The sequence below is a fragment of the Solea solea genome, chromosome 14, assembly GCF_958295425.1.
Source record: "Solea solea chromosome 14, fSolSol10.1, whole genome shotgun sequence".
NCBI lineage: Eukaryota > Metazoa > Chordata > Actinopteri > Pleuronectiformes > Soleidae > Solea > Solea solea.
The window spans coordinates 11,357,743-11,378,790 of NC_081147.1; the positions used below are offsets into that span (position 1 = coordinate 11,357,743).

Below are 21,048 nucleotides of genomic sequence, written 5' to 3' on the forward strand. Positions count from 1 at the left end.
GTGTCACGTATAGAACGACAGATTTGTGCAGCCATGCTATGACGGGCCTGCCCACATTGTGCCTCAATGTCTGGCTCAACAAACCAGACTTTGTTGAGCCAGATTCGAACCAGTGACCTGTGAGGCAACAATGCTAGCTACTGCATCGCCGCGTGGTCCCTGAACGACTCCTTTAAAGCAAAAATAATGAATCACTCACCGATAGCACACAACTCAAACGACATTACGTTGACAGTGAACCCTGGATAACCACACACACACTTTAGCCCTCATTTATGTGAATATTACAACAATACATTGATTTTCTTTGGCAGTAAAAGAGGGTGAGCTTTGGGCAGAGACTTGCTGCATCTGTGCTCCTTTAGGATGTGGGTGGCTTCTTTAAACAGGTGTTCGATAGCAGCTTATTTTTCATCTCAAGCGCAAAGTCATTATTATCTTAATTATAGACATTTACACGTCTCGTCTAGGTTCATTGTTGTTAATTCCCCCAATACAACTGTGGGCTCTCCCAGGCTAAAGTGCAGCTCCTTCTCCAATGTAATCAACTTGGACTGAGTGTCAGACGTCCAGACACTCCAGCAGCAGGCGCCGCACATAACTGTCTATCACGTTTGTCTTCCTTCTTCTCACCGCCTTTCTCTTTTTTTAATCTTTATTAGCTACTACTGTACCAAATATGGTAAGCAATCTCAGTGCATGTTAAACTATGTTAAGAAAATAGGTTATCTGAAACAAAATAATGTTGTTTTTTCCATGTGTCAGAAAGGGTATGTTATTTTCTGTTTGTGTGTGTGTGAGAGAGATTATATCTGAATTTGCATGACAAAATGGAGGTGCCTAGGGAGACAGATCACCACATTACTGTGAGCATGAATTTAGACGTAAGCATTTAGGGGGACAAACTGAGAGTGGATGGTTGACCTCGATGACACAGAAGGGACATAGTGGGGTGCTTTGGGGGAGCTGGCGGAGCTGCTCCGCTCCAGTAGGCTGGTGTGGTTTAGTTGCAGGCTCTGTGGTCATGCTATTGTGACCTGAAGGCAGGCAGAGAGCCTCAGCTAGGAAAACACTCTGGACGTCTTCCAAGTCCAGATTTTCCTGCTTTCCTGTTGCCAGCTAACAACCAGGAAATGATTCTTCTTCCTCCCTGTCTGCATCTGTGTTTGTAACACAACAGTATTTTTGAAAGGTGACTCCTTATCTGGACTCTCTCGCTCTGTGTGTGTGTGTGTGTGTGTGCGCGGGCTACAGTGTCAGTGCTGCACTGGGTCTGCACATTATGAACAGGGTCAGTGGTTCATTAGCAGTGTAAGACTGTTCTGCTTCATAACATAAGTGGGATGAGGAGCATGAAGAGCTGATTATCATTGATCATTTCAGCGCATATCTTCATATTACTAACTGGCTCTTAATGAAAAGCATTTGTTAGGGTATCCTGATGGTTTTATAGTAGTTGAAGTGATTTAAAGTGTGGTTGTATATGGTATACTGACACATAGTCAGCACTACTGAGAACCCGCCTGGGATAATGAAGCTCACACTCACTGATAGTATGCACACCTGCATACATACAATACTGTTTGTATGCAGGTGTCTTATTAATGTGTTCACTGCTTTTTCTTGCTATTAGCACGACTTTTAGGTAGATACAGACGTCTATAAACTGTTTACTCTCCCGCACCAAAGTCCAGAGAGAATAAAAATCATAATGTTTTGCTTGTGAGACACTGGAGCAGCTGGTCTGCTGCTGCTTTGTTTGGTAAATGTGTCGCTTATGGAAATTGGAACATAGGTTTCAAACACTGATGTCACAAAATATCAAATGTAAACTTACTGAGTGAGGCAGCAGTGTGTCAGCAACTCCTGTGGTCTGTTATGTAACATTTTCTCCATAGACATTGGTGTGGGGGGGAGTGAGTCGATTACAAAGCATTGGAATTCTTAGCCTCCAGTCAGAAAAGGCTGTCTGTCTAACAGTGAGAAAATGTTTCTTATGATACTAAAGATATAAGTGAGTTTTAGTACGTGAGCCTTTTTTGTCAAGCAGCTAAAATCAGTTTTCTTTGTGTCCCTGCTGCAAGAGCAAGCTTTTGTGTCCCAAGCTGGTGATTTGGCACAGGTGCATCAGGGGGCACATGTGTCAGTATCTCATGCCAATACGCTTCAAAACACCTGGCCCGTGCTTTTAAGCTAGTACCTATTATACTATCCTTAGTGTTCGTTTAACAACTGACATTTTAGAGAGTGAGCTAATTAACTTTCATTCAATGGTTGCAGTGAAGTTTGTCCTTCACACCTCTTGTGTCTTTCAGTAAGAAACCCCTGATGGTGGTACACAGAACAATAAAGCTGCACAAATGGTTCAGATTAAAATGAGTGCCAGCAGCATTACAAATGTAATGAGGCTAGACAAGTTAATGTGGTTAATGAGCTGTCTGTTCACCTCTTACTCCCAGTGAAGGATTGTGCATCATCAAAAAAAGTGTCTGCACTGCAGGATAGATAGATAGATAGATAGATAGATAGATAGATAGATAGATAGATAGATAGATAGATAGATAGATAGATAGATAGAGAGATAGATAGATAGATAGATAGATAGATAGATAGATAGATAGATAGATAGATAGATAGATAGATAGATAGATAGATAGATAGATAGATAGAGAGATAGATAGATAGATATGAAGGAGATTCACTTCATTTTTCTGATTGTGTGACATTTGTTAACTCTCAGGGAATCCTGGGTAATCCTCTCCACTGCATCATCTTACATTCAATAACGGCCAATAACATCTGGCCGCGGTGCAACTCCACTCAAAACAGGAAGGGCGTTAAGTGCCATGCTTAAAGGCACAACATGCTTAAGTGTCCAGCTGTTGTGTGTTTGTGTGTGTACAAGACGAAGCCATGGTTTGCCAGTTTGAGTTTGAAGAGCAGGGGCTGTACACTGGCAGGTGGCATGTGATGAATGCAGATGGATGAACAGGAAAACAGGATTTCAGACACAATTTCAAGTGTCTTGAACCCAGATACTTGTATCACTTGTTAGTCAGTGTTTTTATTTTCAGAACACAAAGCAGAAAAAGATGCTTGAGGTGCAACAGAGCAAATCCTATCATCTTTATTAATAATCAATAATCTACATACAACAACCTACTGTAGAACATGTGTTGGTAATGAAACCATTACATGACTGTAACATTTTGTAATGTTGTTGGTTATGTAAGTCATGTTTTATGCAACATTTATAACATTGGTTCATTTGGTCCGTCCATATTGGTGGCTCTTTGAAGCATATTCTTAAAATGATTGCACCACTGTTGTGACTCGCAATAAATAACGATCATTATGTCAGAAAAACAATTGTTTTTCCTGTATTTGTGAAGCCTCCAGTCAGACTATACCTTTTTCTCTTTCTTTGGCTTCCAGATCAGCCATGCTTATCTCTGGAGAGTCCCTGCGGACTGCGGCTCTGTGTCTCAGGGAATCAATGAATTACGCCATAGCGGGTGTCTGTGTGCTCTGTCTTTGCAGCGCGTGTGTGTGTGTGTTTATGTCTGAGTTAGAAAGACAGAGAGAGATATAAAAAGCACAAGAGACAGCGAAGAGCTATTTAATGGTGACTGGCCTTTTATCCAGCATCATCCTCACTGGATTGATGGTTTACATGCCTGGGTTGGCAAGATTTCAAATGTGTGTGTGTGTTTGTGTGCCTGTATTTGTTGCCTTTTTAGGACCTTTTCTGACATAAACACTGACCTTTTCAGGACCAGTTGTCCTCTTTAGGACCAAACCTGGTATTAACTGGTTATGGTTAAGGTTATGGATAACTATATCCAAATAAATAGAAGTCAGTGTCCTAAGAAGGATAGCTGTGCAAATCTATATACATCTTTGTGAGGACCAATAAACGTATGAGCCACTGGAAGGGAGGTCATTTTGGCTTTTTAAGGGGTTTCAGGGTTAGAGTTAGGTTTATGTAAAACTTCGGTTAAAGGTTGGGGTTAACCATGTAGTTGTGATGGTTAAGATTACGGTGAGGGGGTTAGCGAATGCATAGCGAATGCATTGTTTCTATATGAGTGTCCTCACCGAGATTGCTGTACAAATGTGTGTGTGTGTGTGTGTGCGCTCACATGATTGGCAGATGGTCTGATCGCAATTAAAGGAAATTGATAAGGCTTAAGAACCCCAGTGTTCTGCTGACAAAAGTAGAATGCAATACGTCTCTCTGCTGATAGCAATTGTATACACAAAGACACAAAGACATACCCACTCTGAGCACACACACACACACACACTGGCTGTGTTTCGTCTGGGTGTCTGAGCATGTCTGCCTTCTCGCCTTCAGCCTCTTCACAGAGCTGCTGCTCACTTTATACCGTCTTGCTGTTTTTCTGCTGGCTAAGACCCATTTACCTCAGAGAAAGGCAGCGCTCTGTTAGACTGTAAGAAAGAGATGGAAAGAGAGAAGTGAAAACAGGATGGCGGGGACAAAGACAGAGACAGAAAGCGAGAGTGAGCGACCTGTTCAGTGTTTCCATTTTTAGAGATCCGTCACAATTTTGTTTGTGTGTGTGTGTGCGTGCATGTACTTGTCGACGTGTTAAATTGAGCACAGGCGTCTTTGTGTAATTGCTTGAATGGATGCAAATTGTGCTTGTTCGCATATGCAGAGTCCATGCGCATGAACATGAGCTGCCAACAACTCAGGTGGAAATGTGTTGCAAATATTCACGAGCTGCGTTCAGGATTATTTGAGCTCATGCTAATCCCCCAATCATTTATGCAGAAACATTTTTCAGTGCACGTTCCACTGTGATGATGCAGTATAATATACTACAATGCTGCATGATGGAGCTAAATAATGAATTGTATTCAAATCAAAATTGCACTTGCAATTATCAAACTGCATAGGCCGCAATGATTCTATTTTTGTTTGTTTGTCCTTTGTTTTGTGCCAGTTATTATTTTCATAGTGCCTTATGTAAAAACTCAACCATGTATTTAATCACAATATCTGTCAGGAAGAATTCATGCCAGAATCTTCTCTCTGATGCCATACATCACAGAACAAGATGCATTGTTTTTCTCAGTGTCTCCTCTCTCAGAGAACAAACAAACACATTCAAAACTGAACCATGAGTTGGCTGAAATGAATTTATTGAGGGATCAGTCAGAGCAGCCTTTAAGATTATCACTCTTTCAGCAGCAGTTAGAGTAAGAGGGATTAGAGGCACAGAGGCTGATGATGCTGCACTGTATTTTTTAAAGCTTTACTTCTTCTTACGTATTTTAATGTGTGAAGGACAGTAAGTTCACTTAGCTAAGGAGTGTGCTGGCTTACTCTTGGTTTTGTTGTTGTTTGCTTCATCAGTATCAGTATCTGTGAACACTCAGCAACAACGTAATGGCCTAAAAAAAGGGAGTAATTCACTGACATGTCTGAAATCCAGAGGTTTGAAATACTGTGACAACCTTCCTGGCTGTGTGGGTTTTGCATCATCCTGTTGGAGCTCTGATGAAACATTTATTGGACCTGTGGCGTCCTCCTGTACAGGACCCAAGCCAAAGCACTTGTAACATCATAGAAACAGATTTGGCTCACATCCTAACCTGCCACACATCTTCCCTCTCGTGTCATTGATCCTGTTTTTCTGCAGCTTGTTGTCTAAATCAAGGATAATACTGGGCTGAACCCCTGTAAATATTTTACTGCAGTTGTGCTGCCGATGATTCAGCAGGGCAGAGATCTGGAGTGTTTGAGGACGCTGTTTGGACCCGACAGACAACAGAGACAGTACTTCACCAGTGCAGGGATACACTTTGTAAAATCTGCACCATTAGTTCTTCTTTTACTTAAATTGATACCACATTGAAATAATGTAAAACTTAAAAATCCCAGTGAAGTGCAATATTTTGTCTCCAACTGTGTCATGCATACTATTATTATTAAGTATTTCTTTATTATTAGAATAATACAGGTTTATGATGATAGGATGGTTATAAATCCTCATACTAAATTCAATGGAAGTAATCAATATTTTGCAGTCAGAAAGACTAAAACTATTAATCCTCCATCAAAACTGTTGTTACATTTTTGGGCTGTCTGTCTGTCTGATTACACTTAAATGAATTCTTCACACAGTTCTTGAAAATGATTTTTCTCACGCATAATCTGCCTCATTTTTCCGAGAAATAAAAGAACAACAAATCAAAAGCCAACATTAATTCACGTATAACCAGCTCAGCAGAACAGTAATTGAGAGCGGCTCATTAGCATTTGCCCTTGAGTCTGAGTGAGGAGCTCAGTGTACCTGCTGCACAGAGAAGGTCTTCACAGTGCAGGGAGTCACAGAGGCTCTGTGTTCAGAACTCACACTACTCATTTAGAAAAAACACATAATCAGTGCAGAGCTGAAAAAATCATTTTGACTTCTTCTTCTACTCTATGTCTGCCTGTGTCTCTGCTCCTCTGCTTTCTCTATTTACCTTCTCCTTCCTGTCTTTCAGAGGTGTTTTCGGATCATATGGTGCAGAGGACACAGTGTTCCAGCCATATGTATCTCTGTATCTGTACCACACACACACCTTGAAGCACACAGCTGCTCTTTAGTTCAAGGTGACCTCTGTGACTCTCAATTTAGGCTATATCATTATCTGCTACAGTTAATGTAGTCATTTATAAAACTGCCTCCCCTCCTCCTCTATGTGTCTAGGCGCTTTGTCTTTTAATTTTTTGCTGATTTTTTTTTTCTCTCTCAGGTTGCTGATCTGACGCTACCGCTTCTCAAAGCCTGAGTGGACAGGCACCTCCTCCCAGTGTGAAGACCACCATGACCCAGGAGGGGCAGGATCTGCCCTCTCCCACCCCACCAGAGAACCAAGCGGAGGCCAGTACATCCACCACTGCCGCCAGTGACTCACCTACAGAGACCCACCACTACAAGCTGGGGGTCACAGTGAAGGACGACACAGAGGAGGGGAAACTACAAGACGAGATCAGAGAGGGCGATGAGGAGGCACAGGGGGAGACGTGTGGGGATGGAGAGGGGAGCGCAACGGGAGGAGAGCTTGAGATGAAAACGGAGAGGGTAGGAGGCAGTGGAGATGAAGCTCAACAGGCAGACGAAGGGGTGAAAGGAGAGAGTGATGGCACAAGAGGGGAAGGATGTATGAATCCAGAGGTGGAGGAGGGCGCAACACATGTGGAGATGAAAGAGGAAGAGGAGGGCAAAGAAAATGAGGAGATGCTACAATCTACGGAGGAGATAACACACCCTCAACCAGCTGGGCGGTTAGTACACCGTCCTTACTGTTACTGTTGCACTCCATCACTGTCAGGGTGTGAAAATCTTTAGGTGTCAAAGTGATCTAAAGTTAAAACGCGAGCCTTTAGTTTAATCAATAGAGTACAATCACCACATAAATGTAGTCTCAACCTTTTTAAGGCTCTTTTTTAATAACATAGGACTTAATTTGTGTGTGGGCAGACTGTGTTTATGTTTTCCACTGGTTTCTCCAAACTGAATACTTTTAATGGCGTGGCATTGTGTGGTTCTCTAGTACATAATTAGTCTAATGTGCTTTACCAGCATTTTACAAAATGAAAAAGGCAAAAAGCCTCAAATGAATGGAAAACAAACATCATCTCATTTTTAAAGGAGCTGGACGAGCCAATAAATTTTCTAACCGCTGTAAAAAGTGTGTGTGATGTACATGTGTATAGATACTGTATGCAGTTCTTTTCACACATACACACATAAACATACCCTAATATGCCGTCATTGTTATTGATTTACATACTTTTTTGTTAGAACTCATTTTATGGGTTATTCTTGTCCATCAGCAGCAAACCCACATCGCTTCAGTAGATTCATATTCTTTTTAATAAAAGGGATGAAACGCTAGAGGGGACAAAAGCTTCCATCCATTCACAGTTGCAAATTGGACTGTGCTTTTTCATTTTTCCTCTTGCTTCACTTGTCACTGTGGCCATCCAACCTGAAATATCTGCCCATTGTCCACACAATACTCCTGAATAAAACCCTTCTTTATAATGTGCACAGACCTCAACAAAAGTGACTGCCGTATGTTTAAGTCGTAAGCTAAATATAATCTCACACTTTCCTCTGCTTCCTGTTGATACAGACTGGCTAATGGAATAGGTGAGAATGACGACGAGGACGGCGCTGTTGAGGAAGACGAGGAAGGCGATGAAGGTGTTACTCATGCACACCTGGACACTTTCAGCTCCAACTTTGAGATGAATGTAGAACAAGCTGATACAGAGGTGGAGGACGAAGAGGAAGAAGAGGAGCAGACAGAGGGAGAGGGAAGAGGAAACCAGGACAGTTTCAGCTCGGCGTTTGAACAGATTGTTGAGCAGGTTGATGTTCAGGAGGAAGAGGAGGAGGAGGAGGAGGAGAGGGAAAGAAGCAAGGTGGACAACAAAGATGGCTTCAGCTCCACATTCGAGCGCATCGTAGAGTCTGCCCTGCTGAGGGGCGGGACCTGCTACAGCAGCCTGGACTCCCTGGATGTGCTTTCACTCACAGATGAGACGGACAGTTGTGTCAGCTTTGAGGCTCCACTGACGCCGCTCATCCAACAGAGGGCACTGTTACAGGGTCCGGAACCTTTGGAGCTGGAGCTGGAAACTGTTCAGGAGCAAGAAGGGGCTGAGGCTGGACCAGACGCCCCAGGTGCTGATCTAAACACAGGGGAGAGCAAGGTCCCTGGAGCTGGAGCCATGGCTGGAGGAGGAGTAGGAGGAAGCCCACTGAGGACCACCATACCAGGGAGCAGGTCAGAGTTTGTACTGAGCCAGCCTGGACGCTGGGCCATCCCTAACGGATACCACGCAGACTCTCAGGAAGCCATGGACAGCTGTGGAGCCATGGTCAACTCTGTCAGGTAAGACAAGAAAACAATTGTAGGTCTTGTAATTTCCTGAACTATTATTTTTTTACGCCCATAAAGGTCCAGTGAGTAAAATTGAGGTGACATTATTTTCATTTCACAGAAATGGAAAATAAAATAGTTATTATGTGTACAATCACCTGATTGTATGGAGTGTTGTTTTCCCTTAGCCCATAATGAGACTTTTATATTTATACTCAAAGGTAGGTCAGCTCTATGAAGGTACAATTTTGTACAATAGCCTGTAATGGAAAAACTAAACACCTAATTGAAGGCGTCATAGGTTTTCCAATACACGTGGAAGGGAAATGTGAGGTGAGAGAAGTTCAGCTGCAACATGTGACTTCAGCAAAATCCTGGTGACCACAGACACAGTTCAGATACTTGCATGGGACTGCTCGGATTCATTGGCGTGGGTTCTGACTGTGACCTTTTTGACGTTACCCTAAATAGTGAAGGGAAATGGTTGGTGTTAAAAAAGACCAGGCACTCTTTGGAAATGACAGTCATTTTCCAACTCGAGCCGACAGGGATCCAAAGAACATCAGCTGATCTTAAGACGTGTTCAGAAGAAACTAATGGGGCAGCCCGTGGCCAAGTGGAAAGGGAACTTGACTTGTAACCGGAGGGTCGCCGGTTGAAATCCCCACCCGGCCCCAACCCCCAATGCTCCCCGGGCGCTACTCAGTGTGGCAGCCCACTGCTCCTAATTCTAGGATGGGTCAAATGCAGAGGAAAACTTTCCCTAAGTGGATTAATAAAAATTAATCTTAAATCTTTAATGGAGTCTAGGTTTGAACGAACATTACATGGTATGATGAAATTGAGATTTAATTGTCTGTTACTGTTATTGTACCTTGGGATATTTTTAATATAATGAAATCTATCACGTTTCCTGTTCAGTTTTACTCACTTTTATTTTCAGATTAGAAATACTCGTCTTTTTCATTCAAACTCTAAACGACGTGCATTGAACAGTGTCTCACAATCGTCTCGATCAATAGTGTCTTGATGTCAGAGGCAACCACTGCAGCATGTTTTATTTTATAATTACTTTAAATGAATGTGGAGTTAATAGATTGCATCGTGTCCTGCTGCTTCCCAGGTCAACTGAAGCTTTGCTTTCTATGTTATGGTGTGACCTTGGTTTAACCAGCAGGTGGCGTGAGCACCAGCTGTGAGTTCAGAGTGGGGTGGTTTAATGTGGTAATCTGGCTCTTCAAAATGAAGTTTGTTGTGTAAATATACAATATCAGTGGTCAGACACTGTTGCACCTGTGAAAATAAAATTAACAACAAAAAAAATAAAGAAGGAGAATCTAAGCTGTTGACACTCAGCTTAAAATCTGTCGTGTGTCTGGAAAAAGAAAAGTGGGAATGAAGTGCACGGCTGGATAACTCGGTGCACTTCAGCATGAACATCACATTTGCCCAACGCACTTCAACAGCAACAAGCAAACAGCAGGCTGTTTACATTTTAATGGAGTCAGCGGGACTGTTTAGGTTGAACTGTTGTGTATATATGAAACGAAACAACTCCTTCCAATGTTTGTCTTCATAGTCGAGGGTCTGATAAACTCAAACAGCAATTCAGTGCTGCTGAATTGCAAGAGGTTTATCCTTGAACGTACACACAGACAGACACTGTATTGGTTTCATATTATTTCAAATGTATCCAGGCCCTTTGGTGTCAATATAACGTATCACATCAGTGGACTGAACGGCAAACGCATCGTCTGCTTAGTCTCGGAATAACCGGCTGACATTTATGACGGTGAGGATTTTATGACACGGCCATCCGTAACTCATTCACTCTATTTGTCATGTGCTGGGACCCCAAGGAATTCTGGGAGTACGGCAACAGCTGACACTGCTTTCCTACATCTAATTACCTTAATAGCACCAAGGAGACAAAAGAAGACAGTGCTGAGCCACTGGAGTTGAACATGGTTGCGGGGAGAACGCCATGAAGCCTGAACTGCATCTGTGTGCAATCCATGTGGCGCTGCTCTTTTTTCTCCACCACTAACCCCCCGCACAGTTTCTACAGTTACACAACGACTGGAATGTCAAATAGATGCACAGACCTACAACATGATCTGTTCAGTTAACCACTGGGATTTGTTCTTAGACTCTCCTGGTGCTTCCACAGCTCAGTCAGAGTTATGAGGTGAATGGAGGGTTTTTGGACGTCGGCTCCCCTTCTCCTTTTTTTTTCTCGCCTCAGGCTACAGATGTTGTCCTTTAAGCACGGTCTTGTTTCCTGACCACCATCGCCAAGCTGAATGAGCTATTGTTTTTGTCATGACATCATCGTCTTCAGCTTTCCTCTGCCCAGAAAGGCCTTAGAGTGAATGTGTTTGAATGTGTGTGTGTGTGTGTGTGTGTGTGTGTTCTTGTATGGAAATCTTTGTGAGGACCAAAATACTTAGAAACCATAGGGAAAGTGAGGACATTAGGCATTTAGTTGTGCTGTGTAAGGCTTGAGTAAAGAGCTAGGGAATGCATTATGTCTATGAGTGTCCTCAGTATGAATGCTTCACAAACGTGTGTGTGTGTGCGTGTGTGTAAGTAAGTGATCATTACTTGTTACCAGCCGGCTTGCCAGGCTTCTGAGCACTTAAATATCTTGAGTGGATACATCTGCTGGTCCTTCTTAAAGTGATAGTCATGCGTTGAAGACACTTGAAATGTCCAATTTATCCATTAAACATGTTTGAGGATTTAAAAAAAGGCAGAAGTGAGAAGCTTTAGCACGTCAATCACAGCTGAAGCACAAGCATGTTTTTTCTCCTATATCTTCTGGAGGATGACGGCAGTGTTAGTAAAAAGCTCAGCATAACTGGATTCTTTTTTTCTCATTCTAAGGACTCTGGAGAAGCCAGCTAATAGTGAAAAGACAAACAGGCAGTTAAATTGCATTTAATCCAAACCTCAGAAGCTGTTAGTGATTTATTGCATCCATGAAACAGAAGTGTCAACGCGCAATTATTCATAAAAGCAATAAAAGCTGCCAACCTTGCTGTTTTTCACCTTAATGTCTACTTACTACACGGAGTACATTATCTCATCCATGTTAGTCTGTTCTGTCTTTCATGTCTTTTTCCCTCCTTCACGCTGTCCCTTCATCCCTTTGTTTTCTCCGTCTCACCTCCTTCCTCCACTCGTTCCTCCACTTTTATCTGTCTCATCTCCCGTTGTCCCCCTCCTTTCTTTTTAGCATCACCTCCTTTTCCATTTCCCCTGCTTGGCTGTCGTGCTGCTGCCTCTTATCGCTCATTTCTCTCCTCTGCCGTCCTCCATTCTTGCCTGTGGGTCGCCACAGAAGTGTCACAGTGAGACATTTTGGCACCACGTCGTCATGGACAACTCGTCTTTTTCACTGCAGGGCAGAGCAGCTGCTGATGGACAGATTTTAAAAAGGGCAAGTTAGTCACTTGTCAGTCAGTCAGCTGGGCAGACGGACATTTATTTGGTTTATGGGTTAGGGTTTTTGCCCTTAAAAATAAACTTTTCCTTTAATAGTTTCTCCCTTTTTTTCTTTTTTTTTGGCTACAACCACTTTTACCACTTTTAACCTGAAAAGGTTGAAACTCATGGATTGATTAATGTTATTACAGTTCTCTCTGACATGTATGTGAGAACAAAACTGAATCTATCCAATAAATGTTTAGATATTGTGTTTTTCTGGATGCTCCCGTTTCCTCCGACCATCAAAACACGTGTCATGGTAATAATGCTCTTGTCAGTTGGTCCCTGGGCGCTGCTCTGTGGCTTCCTTCTACTTCTAGTTTTAGGAAGGTTGGGTAAAATGCAGAGGATGAATTTTCACATGGGCATTAATTAAGTTTCCTTAACTTATATTTCAGTCTGGACCAAACTGGAGGAGTACCAGATCAACATTGTCGTCTTTACAGCTCAAGTCTGCCTTATGCTCTCACTGTGTTTTTAACAAAGATGGTGAGCTTGCAAGACATTAGTCTTTGCAACATTATGAAATATCACCGGGTTCCATCAAACCCAAATATTCAGACAGATTTCGATGGCTTGCATTAATGTGTTCTTACAGCCCCAGTGAATGCACACATTCAGGCTGCAACTATATTAATAACCCTCAGAGCTGTGATGATGCACTGGCTGGGGATTTTATAATATTACCTCAGTCAACTACTTCCTGTTGATTCTCCTCCTGCTGATTATTCTGACATCAGTGGATAAGGCATGTAAAGTAGGCAGCTGGTCACGGGGATGTTTTGCTGACATGTAACACGAGGGAATAAGAGGTGGAAGTTGTCCCTCAAACGTTCAGCAATCCACCATTTTAGTTCTCAGGTGTCTCAGTCTGTATAGTGTAGTTTATCAGTGTGACTGTAGATTAGAGTGTCAGTCTCATTTGGTTCATTAGTCCCACAGAGATGGTCCCTGTGGGATTGTTACTGAGGTTAAAGTTGAACAAAGCTGCTTAAACTTTGTTTCTGTCTCTTAGGGATCAACTAATATGGTTTTCAGTGGTCTGATTCAGGTCAAACTCACTGGATCAGTTTAAGAAAAGCAAAATTCTACCTATCAAAAAACCCTAAATATCACTTAAATTCCTCCTTAAGCAGAGGCTGTTAAGAGAGACATATGCCATTAATGTCACGTCACCAGAATGTGAATAAGAGACGTGTGTGAGAGCTATGTGCACTCATTTTAAGACAAAAGCAAAACAGATCAGTGTTATTCTGTAAAGACACTGATTTCAGTGTGAGTAGTACTGGACACAAAAAAGTGGTCTTAACCCTGTCTGTCTATCTGTCTGTCTGTCTGTCTCATGACTGTCTATAGTCGGCTAGTTGAGGCTCACACACACACTCAGAAATGCTGAGTTAAGAAAGCGCACCGACACTAATGATGACTATTTTACACATCGGAGCACAAACACAATCAAAAGTCACAGTATACAGTACGTAGGATATTTATACAATCATTACACATACAATTTATTCATATATGTGTGAGCAGTGTATATAGCTGCACACGTACAGTATATGTGTAGGGGTGAACATGCTGTGTGTGTGTGTGTGTGTGTGTGTATGGTCCTCCCCATGGCTTCTAAGCTCACCACATCTAAGCCCAGCTGATAAAAGGCAGAGGCAGATTTTTCCATATCAGAGAAGCAGCTCCGCTCTGAGCACTAATCTCTTTCATATACACTGTGTCGAGTGCAGGCGCTCTCACACACATGGACCAGCAGCATGCATGTGTAAACAAAACTAATGCTTACTCGATGACACGGATACTTGGAGGTCTTCATATCCAGCTCTCACACTGTGAGAGACACTGTTTTCTGTTCGTCTCTGTGTGTGTGTCTCTCAAACACACACACACATACACTCTCTTTCAGGATGTCACTGTGGGAATAAAACCCTCAGCGTGGTTCTATAACGCTGCTGAAACATCCTGCAGATTATCCTCTCCTGGCTCTCACTCAAGCAGTGATATGGACACACACACACACACTCATAATCACACATGCAACACAAGCAGAAACACACACACACACACACCTCTTCTTTTTTGTTTCACCCTCACCACAGACACACAAAACAGTAACTGAATCATTTCAGCATGGACAGATTTATCCCCGTATATTATTTATAGCTCACCACAGTGCTTTATGACACATCCCATGCACTGTGTTACTGTTCCACCAACGCTGTTGTTGAACGCGGCTCCTCTGACCACAGGCTTCACTCCTCTGAGGCGTCTGTCAACACACGCTGCATAGACACACTCTGTGCAACATTTGTGTCACATTTCTTATTTGTTGTTACCTGTTCCGCCTGTGTGAATCAGCCTTGTCAGATGAAGTTGTTTGTTTTTGTGTTCCATCAAATACAGTCCCACACCTGAACGCAGTTGGTCTCACCCTGCTCAAAACGGTCACCATTGTTCATTGTCTGATGTTGAGTAGGTGGTTTTATTTTGTTATGTCTCACTAAATCCAGAGAATTATCTTTAGTTGGATGTTTGGACTGCTTTTAACGTGCTTTTCATTATTACTCGTTGTATCTATTGCTGCGTTCAAGGTCATAAATAGGATGGGGGTGAGTGTTTGAATTGGCTCATCTTGGGAACATGGTAAACAACCTAATTTCAAGCCATCAATAAATGAAACTTTATTTATATAGCACTTCTCATACAAGGCAATGCAACTCAATGTGCTTCACGGGAGAAACATAATAATGAAGGTAAAAACAACCTACTAATAGACGTGTCATGGAGGATTGCCCCATGACACTATCAAAATATGAACTATTTATGAATTGTTTTCAACATATAAAAAATTAATTACATTTTTAATTGGCACAGAGCAATCAATGCAGTCATCACATTTTTGCTAAATGCATTGTTTCAAATTGTGATTTCAGTTTTTTAAAACAATTCATTGTTCAGCCCTTTTGATCATTTCTTATGTTTTATGGGTGTATTTTGGGGTCAGTCTATGCTGATTGATTTGAGAACATGGCGACTGACATAGAATTACAAATGTAAAGCCTTTCTTTTAATATCCTGCAAAAAGGCGCCTGTATCTCGTCTCGTGTCTCCTCTTCTAGGTAACTACAGCGGCTAAATCAGTTTTTCCCTTGTGTTGGCTGCTGGGACAAGATCACATCTGTTCAAGAAGAGGTTTATAAATGATGCTGTGCTTTGTGTGTTCATGATAAAGGTTGTCCATGAGTCATGGCAGTAAGCTGCTCAAAAACACAGATGTTTGACCAGTTTTTTTCAGCAGAGAATTATTGGTACAAATAAAAAAAAAAAACAATTCCAGTCCCATTGCTGGCTGAAAATCTGTAAAAACAAGGCTTTGAGTCAGGTTACAGTAAGGACATCATCACAGGTCTGTTAATACTAATCAAACATGATCTTTATTTTCATTTACCACCTTCAAGTATTACACTTGTGACCCAAGAGCTGTTTATATATGTCCTCTGTCTTCTTCTGCTTTCCACTATATTAGAAAGAGGAAGGAGAGATGTAGTTGTTCAATTAAAAATCAGCGTGTTTGCATTTTAGCTTCTTCCTTAGGACATTTTCTGCTACAAACACACAGTTTTTCAGGTCCTGTAGACGGCATGTGGGCCAAAACCTGGTCTGAGGCCCTGGTATTGTCAGGGGTTAGATGTGAATTGTGGTTGGGTTAAGATTTTGGCATTATGGTTTAGGTTATGGATAGGGTTTTTGGTGAAGCTGTTCATGTAAATGGAGGGTTAGGGTGTGTGCATGTGTGTCATGGGACAGTTAAATTTCATTTAACAAAATTACAAAACCAGGTCATTTAACAGGATACAATATTATAATGTTATAATGTTGAAAATTGACAAACCATTCAGAATCAGCACACATACAGTTACAGGCACCGTTTCATGTTCATTCAGATCAGATAGTTTGGATGCGACCTTGACCCAGAATCTGACAGAAGCAGATGCAAAGATATGCGGCCATCTGCCTCGACCAATTGGGGTGAAAGGAAAAATGGGGGACAGAAGAGAGGAAGGGGAGAGATAGAGCAAAGGACAAGAGGGAGGTGAGGTAGAGATAGAAGAGATACCAGCAAGCCCGTTAACCTGCTTTGTTTTTATGCTGCCTTCACATGCTATCGGAAAGATGATACTTAGGCATAATCGGAGTGTGTAGGGCTGAACAATTCATCCAAACGATATCAAAATCGCAATTCAGCCTACTGCAGTTTTCAAATTGCAGGAGGTGCAATATTTGTGAGTCAAAATAGCATTTTAGATGAATTATTGTCAAGGGGAGAGAAAGGGTGGAGAGAAAGGACAAGAGGGAGGTGAGATAGAAGAGAGAGAATACAGTTGTAGACGATTAATTGATTGGATGGATGGAAGAGACTCGAGGGATCTGTGGACACAGAAATCCAATCATCAATTCTGATTTTCAAATCAGATAAGTGTCACTTCAGAATGTGGTCCTAGATCAGATATATGCCTGAGATGTGGCCATGTGAAAACGGTCTTATCAAGATCCATGTGGCTTTTTGCCTACACTCATGCACTTGGGGGTTTATGAGTGTGACTTGTCCAATCTGATCTGTATTAAATCGGAATTGTACATTCTGGTCTGCTAATGTGAACGTAGCCTCGCACACCCCCCCACTTAAAAAAAAAAAAAAAAGGCCCAACTATCCCTTTAAAGCAGAGGAAGTCGGGGCCATTGTGGAGCTGCCAGCAGCAGCAGCAGTGTAATTCATCAGGAAAAGTCTCAGGCTCCGCCCCTCACATCCGCTCGCTCTCCTCTGAGCTTCCAGTCAAACTTTGAGGAAAAAAAACTTGTGTGTGTGTGAGTGTGTTGACACTGAGGTGGAGAAATAACGCAACCTTCCCCATTTACACTGTAATTATATGATGATCAGACTTCCGCTTTGAAGTAATCAGATTGGGGTCGAGGTGGAGCAACGAGCGGGGGACGATGCAGACTGTAGCGGCTGCTGGATGATGAGGCGGTGGGAGAGAAGCGCGCCTTTCACCGCTGCTTTCCGAGACCTGAGCGACGATGTGGAAAGAGGAATACGATGCTCACTTCGACTTTTTGCTGCATCTCCTGTAAGTGTCGTTATTTCTTCCGTAGAGCAGAGCTGCTGTGGAGGATTTTGCCTCTGAATGGGTGGGAACAGTTAATGTTATGCTGCGTGGCAACATGGAAATAGTGAGGAAGCTGCAACTTTACCCTGGCGAAGACATCCCGGTGGTCCTTCTATACCTGTGGGGACTTTATCACACTAAAGTCTGTGTAAAAAAGACTTAAGACACTGTTTGATTTGTCCATGTGAACAGAAGTTAACACAAAATCACCAAAAATCTTTATTTTACCTCTTAAATTGTATGTAATGACTTATAAGAATGGTGTACTTCTTTCACTAGTCAGTCATCACTACCTGTATTAGGTTAAATGTAACTAACCATTATTTTCATTGCCTTTAATTAGTTGACTTTATTCATTGGGGGGTTAATGAACTGATGGTCATGACATATTCCTGGAGCTTAAAAGGTTCACGTTGCTAATGTAAACAGTCCAACAGTCCAACATGTACCCTGTTTATAATGACTGGTCAGAATAATTCAATACGGACAGTTTATTTGTCATGACTTTATCCGATGTCCTGTCACCGTGTCAGTTCTTAAAAACATACGAAACAAATACACACAAGTGAGTGAAAATGTGCTAGTTAACGTTTTTGCTCCAGTTATGGTGGATCACCAGTGAATAAGGAAAGTAACAGTGCAACTGTAAATTTAAGATGTCTCTGTCCATGAATTTGTCTTCTTTCTAATTGTACATTTTCATGCTCAGTCCAGTGTTGCCACAGAAATACTGCACTTCCCTTATTTACTGACTTGTGTGTATGGAAACAGAAGAAACGTCAGAATTTCCAGTTAATCCCATAAATGAGGGTTACCTGTCCAGACTGTACCACCTCCACCTCCTTAACCCCCCCAAACACACACACACAGACACACACCTCACAGTGCAGACACACCTTATAGATTTGGGTGGTGAAGAACCAAAACGATTAGTATGTGACTCACTGGCATGCACCATCATGCTCCCTATGGCTGACACTCCTGCAGACAGAGTGCTGGTCACAGAGTGTGGCCTGAGGATATACAATTGTGCCTTTGGATAGACCAATAGTTTTACTGTGTGCCACATGGCCCAGCCTCGATGTCTTTGACTTTTAATTTGTGTTGTTTTTTGTGTCAGATGTTGTTTTATTTAAAAGAAATAGAATAAAATAAAATAATAATAATAAAAAATCATATAAATATAGATTTTTGCTCCTGAGTTAAAGAAATTCTTTGTAAATTCTTTGCTTTATGCTGCCTTCACTTTCTCTCAGGAAGATGATTGAGTGTGTTACGTTCAAGTGTAGGGCTGAGCGAAATCACAATCCAGCCTACTGCAATTTACACATCTTGTTCTACAGGCTGAAGAGAACATCTTTGTTTCTCACACATCTGCACAAGTAATCATTTTAAATATGTTTTGTCAATGAAACTGAGCATAATCATAATTCCTGTCAAAATAATCACAATTAGATATTTATTCAAAATCCTTCAGCCATATTCAAGTGCTTGTGAAATGCACAGTCCACCCTAAACTGCTTGTTTTGGGACTCCCTAAAACATCTTGAAAGAGCGCTACAGGAAGTGTTTTAATCAGATCCCCAAACCACCTTAGCTGGCGTCTTCTTTACAGTAAGGACCAGTGGTTTTACTCCTTCCGGATATACAGTCCATGCCCCCCACCCTGTCCCTAAGGATGAGCTCTGGTGTACTGCAAGTCAAACAGCTTTCACTTGACTCGTTGTCATTCTGGGCAGCTGTGCTCTGTCACAATAAGGTGAAGGAGTTGAGCTGAGGGGTTTACATGACCCTGTGACCCTGGGAACTGTGTGGTTGGGGGGCGGTGATGCTTCGCAGGGTCATGCATCAGATGAGGAGTCATTCTTAGAGCTTAATGTATCAGCTCAGACAGCAAAGTGTAACCTTGCCGAGAGCAGAGCAGCCAGAGCTCTTTGAAGAGTTCAGCTGTGTGGAGGTCGGACACAGTCAGCCACTCAGCATGTGAAGAATTAGCTGACTACTGATTGAAACTGGCTGTCTTTGGGTATTTGCAGCTTTTTTTGGTCTCTCTTATTAGCTCATGAAAGACACCCTTGAGGTAGCCTACGTTCATAGCACAGGACACTTGGCTTCCGCTGTATCCATGGTAACTGGCAAGCCCTTACAACAACAGTGCGTAATGTATTGCATTTGTGAGGGTAATGCAATTGGTGCTTATGAGATTATGCAAAAAAAACATCTGAATCATCAGGCGAGGACGCTGACTGAGCGACACAGATGCTCCCAGAGAAGAAAAATGAGGAAATGGATTTAGACTGATGAAAGTGAATGATTTTGCACTTTCCTCAGAAACATAACAGAAGTAGTCGGCTGTGTTTTTGTTTGTTGGAGTTCTGTATCTAGGAAGTGTTTTTATATCGTATATCTAACGTTTTTTTACATGACAAGACATTTGAGAACATCATCATTTCCAGGTTTGAAAAACATCTGACATTGTCTGGACCAAACGATTACTAGATTAATCTAGAAAGTAACCAACAAATCAAACGATTATGACAATAACCACCACAGTTGCAGATCTATTTTACAGTTTGGTTACATGACATTACTTTAATATTTGGTTATTTTAATTGGGAAATATGAATATATAATACAAAGTAAAGCAATTGAAGTTACACTTGCAATCAAAAACAAACCTTCAACCATGTGGATTTAAAGTCAACTAAAAAAGCTAATTATCTCCCCACTGAATGTCTCAAGTGTGCAGCAGTTTGCAAAAATATTACATTACATTACATGTCATTTAGCAGACGCTTTTATCCAAAGCGACTACAATAAGTGCATTTAAACATTTGGCTACAAATAAGAGCTAGACGTAAGTAAGAGCTTCAAGTAAGCCAAACTATGAAGTGCAATACACAGAGCAGTGGACACAACTCAGTGTCTTAATCAAAGTACGTCTGTACATCATAAATAAATAAGCAGGGCACTAATTGATACCAGTCTGCATTGATCTCCTCTCCTCTGTCGAAGAGTGTGTCGTCTCACTGCAGTTAGAAGGTTCTAATTGAGTTTAAACCGTTTGATGTCTTCAGTGGATCTCAGTTGTGTTTTTTGATGTTGGAGAAAAACACACAGGTCGTGGATTGGACTGTAAAAATTGTGTGTTGGCTTTGGGGCATTAGGGATCTAATCAAGTAATATTAGAGACTGGAACCTGAATGGAGGCTGTTGGCCGCTGGATAGGGAGAGCCCGCTTGGAGATCCACTCAAAACGTAACGTTAGCTTACTACTCCTTGGCCGGCTCGCAAGCCCAAACAAGTGTGTTTCCGGTCTAGCTAGATCTGGTGTGGTGTTGTTGTTTTTCTAACGATACTAGTTGTTGCAACAGCATGTGAAAAAAAGTTTGCTCCAAAAAGAACGTTAATCTCGCAATATGAAATTGATGCTGTTGAAATGCGTTTACGCTAACGCCGTTAATTACGCGTT

At 41.9% G+C, this 21,048-nt stretch overlaps 1 protein-coding gene across 3 annotated transcripts in view; it reads left to right on the forward strand.

The window, feature by feature from the left end:
* psd2 (pleckstrin and Sec7 domain containing 2) overlaps positions 1 to 21,048 on the forward strand; it is a 42,915-nt gene that overhangs the window by 11,123 nt on the left and 10,744 nt on the right. For all 3 annotated transcript variants that reach the window (XM_058649112.1, XM_058649114.1, XM_058649113.1), the window contains exons 2-3: positions 6,772 to 7,303; positions 8,158 to 8,922. In XM_058649112.1, coding sequence (XP_058505095.1) covers positions 6,843 to 7,303; positions 8,158 to 8,922 — 1,226 coding nt within the window. In that variant the 5' untranslated portion in view covers positions 6,772 to 6,842. The remainder of the gene's footprint in view (positions 1 to 6,771; positions 7,304 to 8,157; positions 8,923 to 21,048) is intronic.